Source organism: Stegodyphus dumicola, chromosome 3 (assembly GCF_044657685.1).
Source record: "Stegodyphus dumicola isolate Sdum_Otavi_A_Nest chromosome 3, ASM4465768v1".
NCBI lineage: Eukaryota > Metazoa > Arthropoda > Arachnida > Araneae > Eresidae > Stegodyphus > Stegodyphus dumicola.
Window position 1 is genome coordinate 35,900,271 of NC_140770.1, and position 14,944 is coordinate 35,915,214.

General features: G+C 33.5%; 1 protein-coding gene across 3 annotated transcripts in view; it reads right to left on the reverse strand.

The window, feature by feature from the left end:
* The window catches only part of LOC118195068 (1-phosphatidylinositol 4,5-bisphosphate phosphodiesterase zeta-1-like), a 139,603-nt gene that overhangs the window by 30,939 nt on the left and 93,720 nt on the right, over positions 1–14,944 (reverse strand). For all 3 annotated transcript variants that reach the window (XM_085812760.1, XM_035366301.2, XM_035366302.2), the window contains exons 7-10: positions 14,705–14,774; positions 12,377–12,464; positions 8,394–8,508; positions 6,043–6,128 (exon numbers count right to left, since the gene is read on the reverse strand). In XM_085812760.1, coding sequence (XP_085668886.1) covers positions 6,043–6,128; positions 8,394–8,508; positions 12,377–12,464; positions 14,705–14,774 — 359 coding nt within the window. The remainder of the gene's footprint in view (positions 1–6,042; positions 6,129–8,393; positions 8,509–12,376; positions 12,465–14,704; positions 14,775–14,944) is intronic.

Sequence of the window (14,944 nt, forward strand, 5' to 3'; positions counted from 1 at the left end):
TAAAATACATCGCACTTGCTCCACAAATTATGCAAAATGCTGAGGAGGGGAAAATGAAATTGCCAGTATAAGTATTTCGTGCAGGATAGCTCGCCAAATCTACATAAATTCTGTAGAATAAGATTCCGCTTTGAACTGCATAAAATTTGATTAAAGAATCGTACCCTTCACGAACCACACATTTTCGAAAAAAATCAGAAAAAAAAATATTATGAGGTAATACCCAGTGTACGAGAAGTACGTTCATATACATATTAAGCTATCATATATACTATAAGTTCATATATATAGGCTACATGATGTAACTGATTTCTTCGATTACTTTCCCTTATCGGTTCAAAGTTGTCTGTGGATCCATTGTGATGGAGGACTGCCATATTTCAGTTCTCCAACACATGACTGGCTAGAAAAGGGAAATTTAGATCTCTAGATTAGAAGAACGTGGCCACCATGATCGCTAGACTGGACAATTCTGATTTCTTTCTTTAGGAGCATTAGAAGGAAGTGGTGCACTTAACTTACTTTAGATTGGTTTGTTTGTTTTATACGATTGAGGCAAAGCCTCGAGGGCTATCTGCCTAAGGGGAGGGATGCCTTCGTGAAGAACTTTCTAAGGGAATGTGGCTGGTACACACGTTACACATGGGGAAAATTACAAAACCGCCCACGCAGCCAGTCCGTTCGCAGTATTCAAATCTCGCACCGACCAATGTTCAATGACTTTACCATTCGGCCACTAATGGGCCTCAACTTACTTTAGGACTTAACTTCTCGCTTTCGTTTATTTTTCGAATATTGGATGTTATGTCATATTTTTCTTACTCATTTTTCTCGGAGACTGTCGGTTGAAAAGGTATAATTCTAAGGATAATTTTTACGTTCTCCAATTGTAATATATTAATCGTAAAGTAGTACCAATAATATTCAAAACTGCACATGCAAAGAGACAACTTCACATGCAAATGCTGCACATTCACAACTGCACATGCATTTTACGTTCTCCAATTGTATATTAATCGTAAAGTAGTATCAATAATATTCACAACTGCACATGCACTATCAGGATTGGTGTTGGAAGCTGGTGAAGCTCAGTGGTTGGGGCTAATTTATTTCGTGATGCTTTGGTATGGGATTTAAGGAGTAAGTTTCTCATATTCTAATCGTGATATTTTGTCCTCGCAATTGCAAAAATAAAGAACTATTACTATATTTATTCTACAGGATTAACAGGCAACATATTTCTTCCGCTTACAAAGTCAGATCCACTTAAAATTATTATATTGGTTTTTACTACAATTAGGGCTATTTTTTAAGCTTTATTTCTGCTCTTCGTTTCTTTTGTTAATTAATTTTAAAAAAGCCAATAACGGATATAATAAGAACTCTATCCAGAGAAAAGTTAGAATATTTAAATGAAAAGGTATTATATATTTTTAGTTTAGACCGTACAAGTCTTCCCTTCCAAAGCTTATTGAGACAAAAATGCATATCCAGTTTTCTGTTTGAATCTCAATTAGAAACAAATAAACACAAATATTATTTGCAAGAATTTAAAATACTGTGATCTGCTCACGCACTCCTATAATGAAAAGTAGGAGATAGTAAAAGGCCAAAAGTAACAAATAATTTACTATTAAGCAGTTTAATGTAAACCGGTTAATCGAAGGTTTCATATCTTTTTCTTTTATAGAAGGGTGAAGGAACAGAGCTTATTGTAGATATTTGTGTTTATTTCATTATGATTTTACGTATCTTTTCAATGTTGCGTATTGTTTGTACTTATTTAATGCATTTTATGTAATAATTTTACCGTGTATTTTTATTTAATAGAAGTTTTCGTCATTATTGCATTTAAAGGTTTTTGTTGGTGTGTTATGTTATAAGTAGGAGGCATTTGATGTGCATACTTATCATTCGTGTATTGTTGCCGAATTGTTGAATTCCTGCATATACGAAAGCATGAAATACACTTTGCTTATTGTGATTACCAATTCGGTTTATATGATGAAAATATTATAGAATGGATTTTTTTAAATTGAAGTCAAGTCGCAAATTGGTAAGTCGCAAAAAAGATAAAAATTGCTATATAAGAACAAAAATATAATATAAGAATTGTAAAATGACAAAGAAAAGTCGAAAAGTAAGGAATTTAATTTCCAAACAGCTCGGTTTCTGATGTAAATCAACCATATAAACAAGAAGCCGTTTTCAACGTTTTCGAACTCAACAACGACCAAACGCAGAACACTTATATTTGGATCTGGGTTCAAATCTGACGAACAGGTTGCTGGTTTTTTCCTTACATGTAAAGTTATTATGAGGTAGTTTCTTTTAAAACGTCCTATGCGAAGGTATCTTTCCTCTTAGCTAGATATCCTAGAGAACTTCACCGTAATCCAATCCAACTGAATTGATTGGACTGAACTGATCGGACCTGTTTAAGGAATTTAACAAAGTTGGACTTTTAGATGAAATCGCTTTTTTGTGCCAAAAAAGTCTCTTTGCTGTATTTTTGAGCTATATTTTGATGAATGGGCTATCTAGGAATTTTTTATTCTGTGTAGACACTTAAACATCTGTATTATTTGTCATCACTTTAAATAGTTTTTGAGAATTTTCAAAATTATGGAGTCTAGTAAAAGACACATTGATCTGAGATCAGCGGAATGCCCCTTTTCAGTTAAGTGTTTCAAATTTTATGCAGAATATTAAAAACTCGTGAAAACACTGTTTAAAATACAAGTGAAAACTTGAAAGAGATGTGCAGCGGGAAAGATAATAATGTTAAGAAAACACTGAATATTGGGTTTGAAGATCTTCGTGAAAAGACGTGACTCGGTGCGTCCATTAATGCGGCAGGACGTTGAAGAATTAGCCGTGGAAATGAAGTAAAATTATTTTGTAGTAAGAGATAGTTGAATTAGCTGACGGAGAAAAAGAGAAAACGTTGTTTAAGAAGACATAAATGGCAAAGAAGATGCTAATTTGCCTCTGCAATGAATGGCCTAAATCAGCGGTTCTCAACCTTTTGACTAACGCGTACCATCTAACAAAAACTGAAAACCTTTAGTACCCCCTCTATATTTTACAATGATTATTTTTCAATTTTTCAACAGAAATATTAAAATATGTATACTTTGCCATTTGCAAAACCTATTAGATATTTGTATTAAATATGTACACATAAAAATATTAGATTAAAAATTGGTTGCCATTTTAATTAGCAAAATTTAAGTTATAATAATACTTTAAAATTTTATGTGAAATTTAGGCCTGTTTAAGACAGATCAATTTCTATTATGTCTGGTCTTGTTTCATTTTAGTTTTAACCGTAAATTAGGATCCATTTTTAATTTTGTTTCGTATTTATTTTTGCGATATAACATGGAAGAAAATCCTTGTTCACACAAATAGGTTGTGCAAAAAGGTAATAAAAATTTAATACCCTTATTAGAAATGATTTTAATTTTTTTTTTTTTTTTTGGTTCAGCCAAAAGTTCAAAAGTGTGTTATTTTTGAATGCGTCAACAGCTCATATACCCTTCCTTTTATACGGTTATTTTTAAAAAGTGTGTTATTTTTTATTTTAGAGTTCGATCACAGGAAATTTCTATCAATTGTTCTTTTTCTTCACAAGATTTCTGAATTTAGTAGTTAAAATGCTTTGTTTCTTTTGTGTACCACTTGTTTTTCTCTTGCATACGACCAGTTGAGAATTCCTGGCCTAAATTAAATTATGTACACAGTTCTGCTCTGAAAATATTTAGGATGGAGATGAAAGAGATACAAACTATCGTACATCTCTTCTGTTACGAATTAAGAGGAACACAATGCTACCAGAAGCAAACAAAACTAAGATCTAACTATTTTCCTAAAAATAAATGGTATAACGATCTACAGTAGCCCCTATATTTGCACATTTAGTTAGAAATAGAAGTTCAAAAGAGTGTAAAATACCAAAATCTAGCGTGAATATTTTATGCTGCGTCAAAATTTCCGGTAAAAAAGAGGAAACGTTTAATAATCGGAAAATATCCCTTATTTTTGAAGAAATATAGAATTTACTTGTGGACCATAAGTGTAATTTAAAGTCATGGATGACATAATTTTCAATGAATGGCTTGTAACGATTTTTTGAATGATGGCTTTTCAATGAATGGCTTAAAACAGAATAATGAGCTGAATAATGGTATCCTTCTTCTTGGAATTGTACAGCGCAAAATGTAAACATCTTCCTTAAACATACTAAAGTTGTATATTTGCCAGCAAATACCATTTCCATAATTCTGTTATATGAGTAAAGGAGTCGCAGAGCGATGAAAGACTAACGCCAATATAACATTAATAATACGGATATAAATGCACATTGAATGAGCGCGGAAAACTAACTTTCTTGATGCCCTGCATTTGCTCAACATGTCTTGTAATCGTGCATTAGGAAAGACATAAAGAACTGTTTAAAACTTGCCAGACTTAAAAAAAAAAAAAAAAAAAAAAATAATGAAATAGAGGAAGTGCAAAAAGCAACAACCTAGAGTCATTCTTGATGGTGATTCGTCAGCATGTTTTTGCAAAACACTTCCATTTACAGTGGCCATTTTTTTAAACTCAAGATAATACTTTTTGACAAGTATATTATCGTGGGAGCTTGAATGACACTTTCCGCGCCTCCAACAATCCAGCTGTTCATTTATGATCATGAGCTCTCATGACGTTTTAAAGATTTTGTACGCTCAGTATTTGTCATAAAAAATTTACAGCATTATCTTCAGAAATATATAACGTGATTTTCGTTCAAGTCTCGAAATTTTGAATGTGTCAACAGCTTCCTTTTATACAGATAAGAGGTCTTATTTTATAACGTCCTTCTGCACTTTATTTCCTCGGATAATGAATATGAAATAAAAGTTGGACATTTTGCTTAAATCAGTTAAAATTGCCAATGTTGCTAAAACTGCTAAAATAGTCAACTAAAATTGCCAATGTTGCTAAAATTGCTGAAGTTGCGAGTGTTGTTTAATGTATCATACATAGATTTAGCTTATTTGACTACGGCAAAGCTCGCGAGAGCTATCTGCCTAAAGGGAGAGATGGCTTCGTGGAGCACTTTCTAAGGGAAACTCGCTCGTATCCATGTTACGCATCAGGAAAATCGCGAAAACGCCAATGCACATGCACCCAGCCCGTCTGTCTGGAATCGAACCACGTCGAATTACTAGTGTTCAGTGACATTACCTCTCGGCCGCTGGTTGGTATATCATACGTGGAGTAATGAAATGAACTTGCACAGAATTATTTTAACGCAAATATTTTTATTTATTTTGCAGGTTTATTTGGAAGTACAAAACTGAATTCTATAAAAAAAACATTTTAACACTTGGATCTAAACACGAAGGAAGACAAGTCCTATTTTATGGCACATTTTAAATTAGAGTTTTATATAAATATATTTTTATTTTTTATTCTCTACCATATTCATTCTATCCCTTAAGCTCTCTCATTAACTGATGGATAATAAAACTTATAGTAAAATGAGTGATGAATAATCGAATTTCAACTCTATGCCGTTTTCAATAATGGCGTATGATTTTAGTTTTATCCGTAAACAGCAGCTTTTTTGTAAAATTTATCTTTGGAAAACAATCATCTCTTCTTTCTTAATCCTCTTATTATATGAAATTTCCTGCTGTTATTTAGAGATGTGATTTGAATTAAATATTTAGGCATCACAAGTGTGTAAGATCACTGAATACTGGAAGTTCGACTTGGAATCGAACTCAGGCTGACGATGGTTCGTTTTCATGGTTTTCCCCATTTGTAACATGAATATACGGCAGTTCCCTTCTCTCCGTGAAGGCATCCCTTCCTTTAGTCAGATAGCTTTTTTAATAAACTACAGCAAATATTTGTTTTTGAAATCTGAACTGGCAACCATTCTCAAATTTTTCCATTATTATCAATTAATTTTAATTTAGCAGGTAGCATAAACCAATCCACAACAATATATTACACAAAAATCCTACTAATAATCCATATACTTACTCTCAAGGCACCTACAACCTCGCATTAGTGCTTGAATGTACCCTTCAATACTGCTTTCACCATACAGCTGCCCCTGGGTGAGGTATCTATGTAAGAAAAGAAATAAAATAAATTTTTGAAAAAGCTCTGTATGAAAACATAATACAATAAATAAAAATTCACTTTTATTTTATCATGTTAAACATATGAAACCATGTACAGAAAGGTCGCATGACAGGAAATCGTAGTTTTAAATAATCTGCCTTAAACAGAATGTTTGTGTAAGAACAAGATATCTGATTACTTGAGAATTAACCAGCACTCGCCGTTAGATCGTCAACAACCAATTAGAGTCTTTTAGGAATGAAGTGTATTTTTGACGTCAGCAAATAGGATAAACAGGTTTCTTAATTTTCAGCCGGTGTTGTTTGGCAATAATATTCAAAATCGCATCAAACATATTACTATTCTCCGACGCTTGTTCTGTTTCCATTTGAATTCTGCTAAGTAAGATGGCAAGTTATTTCCCTGGAACAAGTTTCCAATTGTTATTCTAATAGTCTCGTCGGCAATTGTTAACGTTACGTTTTCATCGTAATTCCGATTTGTACAGTTTCCACTGCATAAAAATGGAATACTTGTACTTTCCTCCCAAATAACCGTTTACCTCGAAATAATGCATTGTTTCAAATTCATTTCTCTGCTAATTTAATAAACACATTATGCAACAGTCGATATCCTAAGAACATTCCGAAAGGAAAGGGTTACCAAAATATGCCTACATGCGCTTGCAATAACTAAAGTCGACGGTGAAATGAAAAACGAAGCCATTTCCACTTTTCCTTAGCTAAAACAAATCCACTGATAAGGCGGCAGGGAAAGATGAAGAAGAAGAAAAAATCGCATACTAGGAAAGTGCGGAATTATCTTCGGAACAATTTCTAGGATTGCCGAATATTCGCAGAGGTTGTATTGCTGGCGATGTATAGCCGACTGTCGTCAAGTATCGAAGTACACCGATATTTGAAATACATAGCGTATTGCAGAGAAGAAGTTTGAAAGTTATATCAATAGTAATCCACTTATACAATTTTAAAGTGCTTACTGAAGCGTATTTTAAAAATTCAAATCTGTATTTCATAATGCAAGTTGGCAGTAACCCTCCTCTCTATTTTGTATTCTCCAAACAGCCAAAAGAAAACAACTACAGTAAATGTTTTGCATTACCTTCTCTTGGACCCTGAGCACAGCGTTTTTTTTTTTTTTTTTTTGTCCAAAGGGATTTGAATCCCGAAGGACTATTAGTTTCGTTTTGGCATTTTGCGTCGGACTCATAAATGTCGGTTCACTTTTCAAACTGTCGCCACAAAATGTTAGAGTCCTGCATTATATTTGAAGAAATTAAATAATGAAAAATCTGCATAAATGTATGTATATTTCTCGTATTGTGATAAAACAACGGTACATAGAGTCATCGAATTTTGAATAACGTAATCCTCCAACGAATATGAGCATGTGGAAGACCAAATTTGAAATTTGAAATTTGTTTTATGATCGATTTCCTATTTTTTAAAACTTTGACGAATTTTTGATTAACAAACTCAAGGATTTCAAAGCGAGCAATGGCAACGTTGTGCAGAAAAAATATTTTTATCTCCAGCGCGTGAGTCTCTGTATCGGAAATTCTAAAGATATGCTCGTTTTAAAACTATTTTGCGATATTGCTGTTGCACTGGATCTTATAGTTTAAGTGCGAGGAACATGATATTTAATAAAGAAAGGTAACACACAAAATGTTAAAAAACGCCCCTTTGGACGTAATTTAAAATCTGAAACATTTCAGATTTTTTTTTTATTTTATTTTTATTTATTTTTTTTTTTTAGATTTGAAACTGAAACTTCAAGGACAAGCAAATTACATAGATGAATAAAAGCAATTGCCAACTTGTAGCACAACAATAATTCCGTGGTCCGTTGACGTTGATTTCTTTCTGTTCTTTCACTAGACTGTTTTACCTTCTTCATCCATTTCATCTGAGATATTCTTATAAAACAATTTTGAAATTAATTTCATAGTTTTAAAAGCCACGAGTTTGATTTAATTTAGCATAATTTAAAATTGCAAATCTGGGCTCTTACATTTTAAATTACTTTTTGCATTTCAGTATGGTTTTATGGATTAATTTTGACTTAGCTCGTTTATGCAATTAGACAGTAAGTGGACACATTTAATTCTCTACAAATATTTTCAGTAATATAAATATTACAATTCCCTGCATACAATTCATGTATGATGATAATTCATGACCTAAAATATATGCTTCATAAAATTATATTTCTTTTCTATAGACGTACATATGAAATACACTTACGTGTTGTGAGATGAAGCTATATAATAGCGTGTTAGGGGTTGAGTCATATCTTGATATATGATACGATGCCTCTTGTTAAAGATGTCTTGATCTACAGTCATTAATTTCTGAAATCCTAAAAAATATTTAATTGTATAATATACAATATTTCTATCTCAAATTAATATAAAAATATACTGGAAGAAATAAGCAAAAAGTAGCTTATTGTTTATGTTAGATTGAATTATTATGTCAGCTGGATCAAAAGAATTCAGTTCCAAAAGTTTTCATAACTGGACGCCTCATAGCACTTGACTCGTCATAAAGGTGCAGATAGTTAAGCATGATTCTGAGTTTTCGAACAGTGGTCAAATTTGTGCAAGTCGGCCGCAGAAGCCATATCGGTACCCAACATGAAAATGCTTGAGTAAAAGCCCAAAGAAAGCTTGAATCCTAATAATGTGATAAAGAATATTTATAGACGTTTCATAGATCTGAGGCGTAAAATCCATTTTATGAACATTCTGTAATTTAATGATAATCATGATTACAGTTTATTCTTGCAACGTAATAAATCACATTTTCAGATTATCAAAATACCAGCGGAAAAAGGAAAAAGTTAGGAAGACAAAGACAAGGCTCATAATAAAACCCAATTTATTATTATTAAACTGATTATTTTCAGTTTACCTATTAATTCTTGACAACTTTCACGACTTACTTTTAAAGAAATATTTTATATACTTCCATGTATGTTATCTGTTCGCCAATTTGCTCCTTAAATTTAAAACATGGAAGCCATATTTATCACGTAACAATTTTAGCGGCTCATTTAATTCGTCATAATAGGTAGAATAACACTCTAAGTATGACACAATTCGTGGGAGCCAAAGAAAGAAGACTAAAATTTTGCTAAAAATGTTTTTCACTCAAATAGCCCTTTAATATTTTGCATACTGAAAGTTTTCATGTTTATATTGAAATTACAAAATTAATGAGACATCAGTTTTCTATGCAGCGCTACGACTGCACAGAATTTTTAATGCTTCACGTATGATTATTTATCTTCATCCAAATAAATATGGCAAGTAAATCAAGTAGCAGACAAAAATGAAGGACGAAGAGCCTTCTTCCTGAATTAAAAATTAGTATTTAATAATGTGTTGTCTTGTAGTACGTATTTAGTATTGATCAAATTAAACAAAAATAACTGACTTGTTTTATATCGTTTTCCGGTTACAATACTTCTTTTTCTTCGTTCAAGAAAGCAAAAATAGTTAGTGTTGTTTCCTTTACATGGAAGCTATTTAAAAAAGGTATCTTTAAAATCACTAAAATTTATCAGTTGTTCCGAGGCCCTCTTCATATTGTTAATACAGATAATGAAATATTTAGACCTTTCACAATAATCTTAAACTAGCCATAGTTTTACAAAGATATGGTAAAATAAAACAATCCTTCATAACTTTCATTCAAATTTAACGAATTATATTTAATTACTGAAAGAATTTTTGAATTAGTATCTTCTATAACATTATCGAATACAAATAAGAATAGTTTTAGCACTCCAGTACTAAGCTTACAAATTCTTACTAATATCGACCTTTTTTATTCATATCTTTTTATTTATTTCAAACAATTAATAAAATAATATCACAATTAATATTAACCTAACATGTGCCATTTAATGTAATTATGTAATTCACTAATAAATTATTGCTAATCTATTTATAATTATACAATATAGTAAAATTTCGTTATACAATGCTACTAACAAAATATCGTCCTTACGTACTAAATTTAAATGAATTGCTTCCGTTCATAACAGCAAAATACATTAAAGTAAAAAAAAAAAAAAACACAATTGTCAATTTAAAAAGGAACGCAATTACTGTAATGTTTACAGAAATGCAGAACAGTATGTTGATTGAAGAAAAAAAAAAAATAATTGCCAAAATTTTATCAAAAATTCACCCAAATTTTTAATTATTCTTAATGCCAAGAAGTAGTAGAAATTTTTAATTATTTATTGCAGATTGACCTAGTGATACATAAAGGAAAATAGTATCAAAATAACGCAAAAGGTATTCTATATATGTTACATACAGAACATACGAGTATAATTAATAAATTAATTGAAATAATTATTATAAAAAGTCCTGTGTGGTACAGATTCATGATCTATAATTTTTAGACTTTTTCAGCTGTCATTCGTATGCAACCATAAATTAAGTAAATAAATTACACTAGAAAAAATTAAATAAAAAATAAAACATAATTTTAACATTTGTTATTTCTTCCCTTGTTTTTTTTAATTTGACCCTATGTTTCCAGTAACAATAAAACACAATCTATTAAACCATTATATACACTGGTGTGCAAAAATTAAGGATGAGACGGTTTTTTCAATATAACTTTGTACAAAAGCTTTCCAAATCAACACATTTAAACCGTAAGATCCCCAATACGTAAGGACATGAGTAATGTAAGCAACACTTACTAAAAGAGAAATCAGAGGGATAAAAAGAAGCTTTATTGAAAAAGTAGCATGGAGCGCAATGCGACTGAAGGCCGAAACATCCTTGTGATGGGTGTCCAGCAAGAAACATCCGGTCTTTAATAGGGGATATGATCTCCCCTGACTGCTAGGCAGGTTTCACAGCGTCTGCCCATGCTGAGAATGAGGGTGTCAATGAGTTGTTGAGGCATTGCTGCCCATTCGTCTTGCAGCGCCAATCGAAGCTCCGGAATCGTTACTGGTGGTAAGGTACGAGCTGCCAAGCGTCTGCCTAGAAAATCCCATACATGCTCGATGGGATTGAGATCCGGAGATCGTGCCGGCCAATCCATACGTTCAATATCCTCACTCTCTAAGAGCTGTTCGGCAGCTACTGTGCGATGACATGGTGCATTGTCGTCCATGAAAAGGAACTGCGGACCCATAGCGCCTCTAAAAAGACGCACATATGGAAGAAGAATCTCGTTACAATAACGGGTCCCGTTGATTGAACCTGCGTCGAAGATGTGAAGGTCTGTACGACTACCAAGCATGATGCCTTCCCAAACGAGAACACCGCCACCTCCATACCTGTCCCTTTCAATGATGTACGAGGGATGATTGTGGCTTCCCCGCTCTCTCCAGATGAGAATGCGATGAGAATCGCTACTCAGACTGAATCTGCTCTCATCTGTAAAGAGTACTCGTCCCCATTCATTGTCTCTCCAATTCCGGTGTTCCCGGCACTACAGAGAAAGCCTTCTCCGATGGGCAGGCGTTAGAGGTACACACCGTACAGGGCGTCGTGCAAACAGACCACCACCGTGCAGTCTTCTGGCCACGGTAAAACGCGATATCGATCGTCCAGTCGCCTGTGTCGTGTGTCTAGCGATTTCTCCCGCTGTCTGCCGCCTGTTTCTTCTGGCCTGTAAGGCAATATACCGGTCATCTGCGGGTGTGGTTCCTCGTGGACGACCACTACTAAACCCCCGGATAGCTGTTCCTGTAGTTTGAAATTGTCTCCAAAGTCGTGAAACGATGCCGTGAGCAATTCCGAACTCTGCAGCCACACTTGTCACACTGCGGCCTTCCTCCAACTTCCCAATGATTCGACCTCGGATAAAAGCATCCAGATGTCGTCTAACAGATTGATTATTCGCCATTTCTCGCTGAGGCAGCAACTCGGTGTGAATTTAACTGCTATACGGCGTGCAATCTCTTTGCTAGAAACACTGATCTTACACCGACAACATGCTTTATACTGCTCACACACTGCCCCATTACGTCTACCTGCATATATGCGCATGTGCTACCGTACATCACCTTACTTAATCTCCTGATTGGTCTTTCTGTCGTCTCTGCCTCTTCGTTGAGCTGATATGCTAATTTTTCCACTTCGTCCATAATTTTTGCACACCAGTGTATTTCTAAGTAAGTTTAGTGGATTACTCACAGTCAGAACAAATGTTAGAGTTTATAGTACTTATGTAATAAAGTTTTAACTTACCTTCCAACGACAGGTAACCAGAAATTTTATTAGTTTCTGGTTCGTATTCATCTATTAATGATTCACATTCTTGAATGGACAGTGAAACCTAAAGAAAAAGCATTACTAAAAATGCAGCTGATTTGAATTTGGGAACTACATTAAACTGAATTTTTTAAGATACATTTTAAGCTTTATTTTTGAAATTTTTGCTTTTTTATTACAATTATCCCAAAGATAAAAAACGGAATTCTATATCGTATAGTCATTAGATTTGTCAAAGCACGAACACAAAAAATGGGAATGCTGGAATTCGATCACCAGTTTTCCAACTGCTAGCCGGCCGTGCCTCCAGTTACATCGCGAAGGTATATGCGGTAAGGAAGAACTCCTACCCCAAAGACATACTTAAAGGGTGACTGGGAAGGCGGAGACTCAGTAGTTAAATCAGAAGTTGACGAATTGTCGCCACCAACATTCGGGAATCACTTGCAAAGTCAATAGGTTTGTCGAAGGAAGAAAAATGAAAGCTGGTATTCGAACTCAGGACTCGAGATTGCTAGAAAGACGTTTTTCCAACTACAGCAAGAAAGCACGCGTTAAGGAGGAAGCAAATACCTTGCAGTTTAACTTTCTTAGCTTTCTCAAACTCGAATTTGAAACAGCAAGGCATGAGTTGTGTATATTTACACTATAAAAAATAATTTTTCAAACATTTGCTAATTAAACATTTAGATATTTTGAAAGGCGATTGTAAAAAAATAGATGAAAATTAAAGATAATATCTATGCATTTCTACTGAGAAATATTTCTACGTATCAATTTCGCGAATTTTCCAGACTTTTCACTTTATGTTCGTCAGTTACAGAAATGTTTCTCTGCTGTAGCATAAATCGGCTGGGTAAATTACCAGTGCTCACAGATTTTGAAATCTTTCAGCATAACATAAATCAGTTTAACTTTCCTTTCCTTTACTATTATTTTACGCCAGGCGCCGCCGCTCAATGTGACTGTGTTTGTTCTTGAGAATTTTTAAAATATTAAACCGAATGATAATATTGTTGCTTTCGACGGGTTCCTGGATTTGGAGTAAATAATGATAAGACTTGATAAAGGATCAAAACACAATTGATTCACCTGTAAGCACAATTACACACGGTAGTTCCAAAGACAATTTACACTCGTCGAAAAGCTAAGATAAATACGCTGGAACAATCAGCATAACAACTTGCAGGTTATAACGGTGAAGATAGCTTAACGGCAAAGCACTAAAGTACAGCTCCCGACTCGGTCGATCGCTCTCAAGCTGATTTCTGGACTCAAGACACTACCTTTTCTCCGTACAGTCAGGGTATATATAGCTTTAACCTACCTTCGAGAACATTCTAGAGAAAAAGCGCTAAAAATGCGTTCTAGATTGTCCTCGCTCCGTCTATGAAATATCGACCATTCTGTTGCCAAATGGGCGATTTCAAGCCAAATCTGGCAACCTTTATCCCGCCGTTGATTCGCTCAGCTTGCTTTTTGTGTTATTACAACTTAATCGTCTTCACGAATTAAGTTGTAATAACACAGACCAGAAATAAAAGGTAACTAAAAGTTTATTAAAATCTATGTCTTGTCACACAACTAAAATTAGCAAAAATCATCCACCACTATTGAAGGGATTTCAGTAACTCAGATTAAAAAAACTATCTAAAACACAAGTTAACTTTCAACTATTAAATAACTCGGCTTCAGCAAATCTGGATTCTAGACTTCTGCTCAAACAAATACAAAAATCATACATCTAGTAAGCAGGCCTTCATAAACGAAGTTTTGTTGCTTCAGGCTAATAACATTGGATACTGTGTAGTTAAAAAAGTACTCCTTTTTTAAAGTATAAACATTTCGCTATTTACTCATAACAATTTTTCATTGTCTTAAAAACCGATGAAATATCTAATTTGCATTCTGGTGAAGCCTGATGGAAGAAAAGCGTTTGGATTTATTAGATTTTTATAAAGTGAATTAGAGGTAACTTAAAGGAACGGATGGCTTTGAGAAAGAGTTTCTGAGAGAAATTAGGAATTCACATTACACATGGGAAGACCATGAACACGCTCATGCATCCAGCAGGTTTGCCAAGATAAGAATACGGGTTGGTTACAGTACTCAGTGGTCTTATTTAGCTAAAATAAGCTTTAATATTGGAAGAGTAATAGGCGTTAGTGGCTGTTAAACCATCAAACTGTAAAATAAACCCCACAAAACAGAACACTAAAAGATAATAATTACTATTATAAATTTAAATATAGGGTCAAAATAAAATATACAATTTTTGAAGATAATAAATGAAAAGGCACCTACATTCTGCTCTTCATATAAAAAATTTCTCAGTTCTTCGGCACCCCATAAGACTGACCGACTGACAGAATATCTGAAAAAAGAGAATTACTGCTAAAAGTAACCAAACACAGTAAATAAACATTTATTATACTTTCGTGTAGATTTCATATGCACGAAACGTATTTTTTTAATAAACATAATACTGCACAATGTTAAACACAACAAGAAAAAATAAATAACGGTTTTCCAATAAATGCTTTT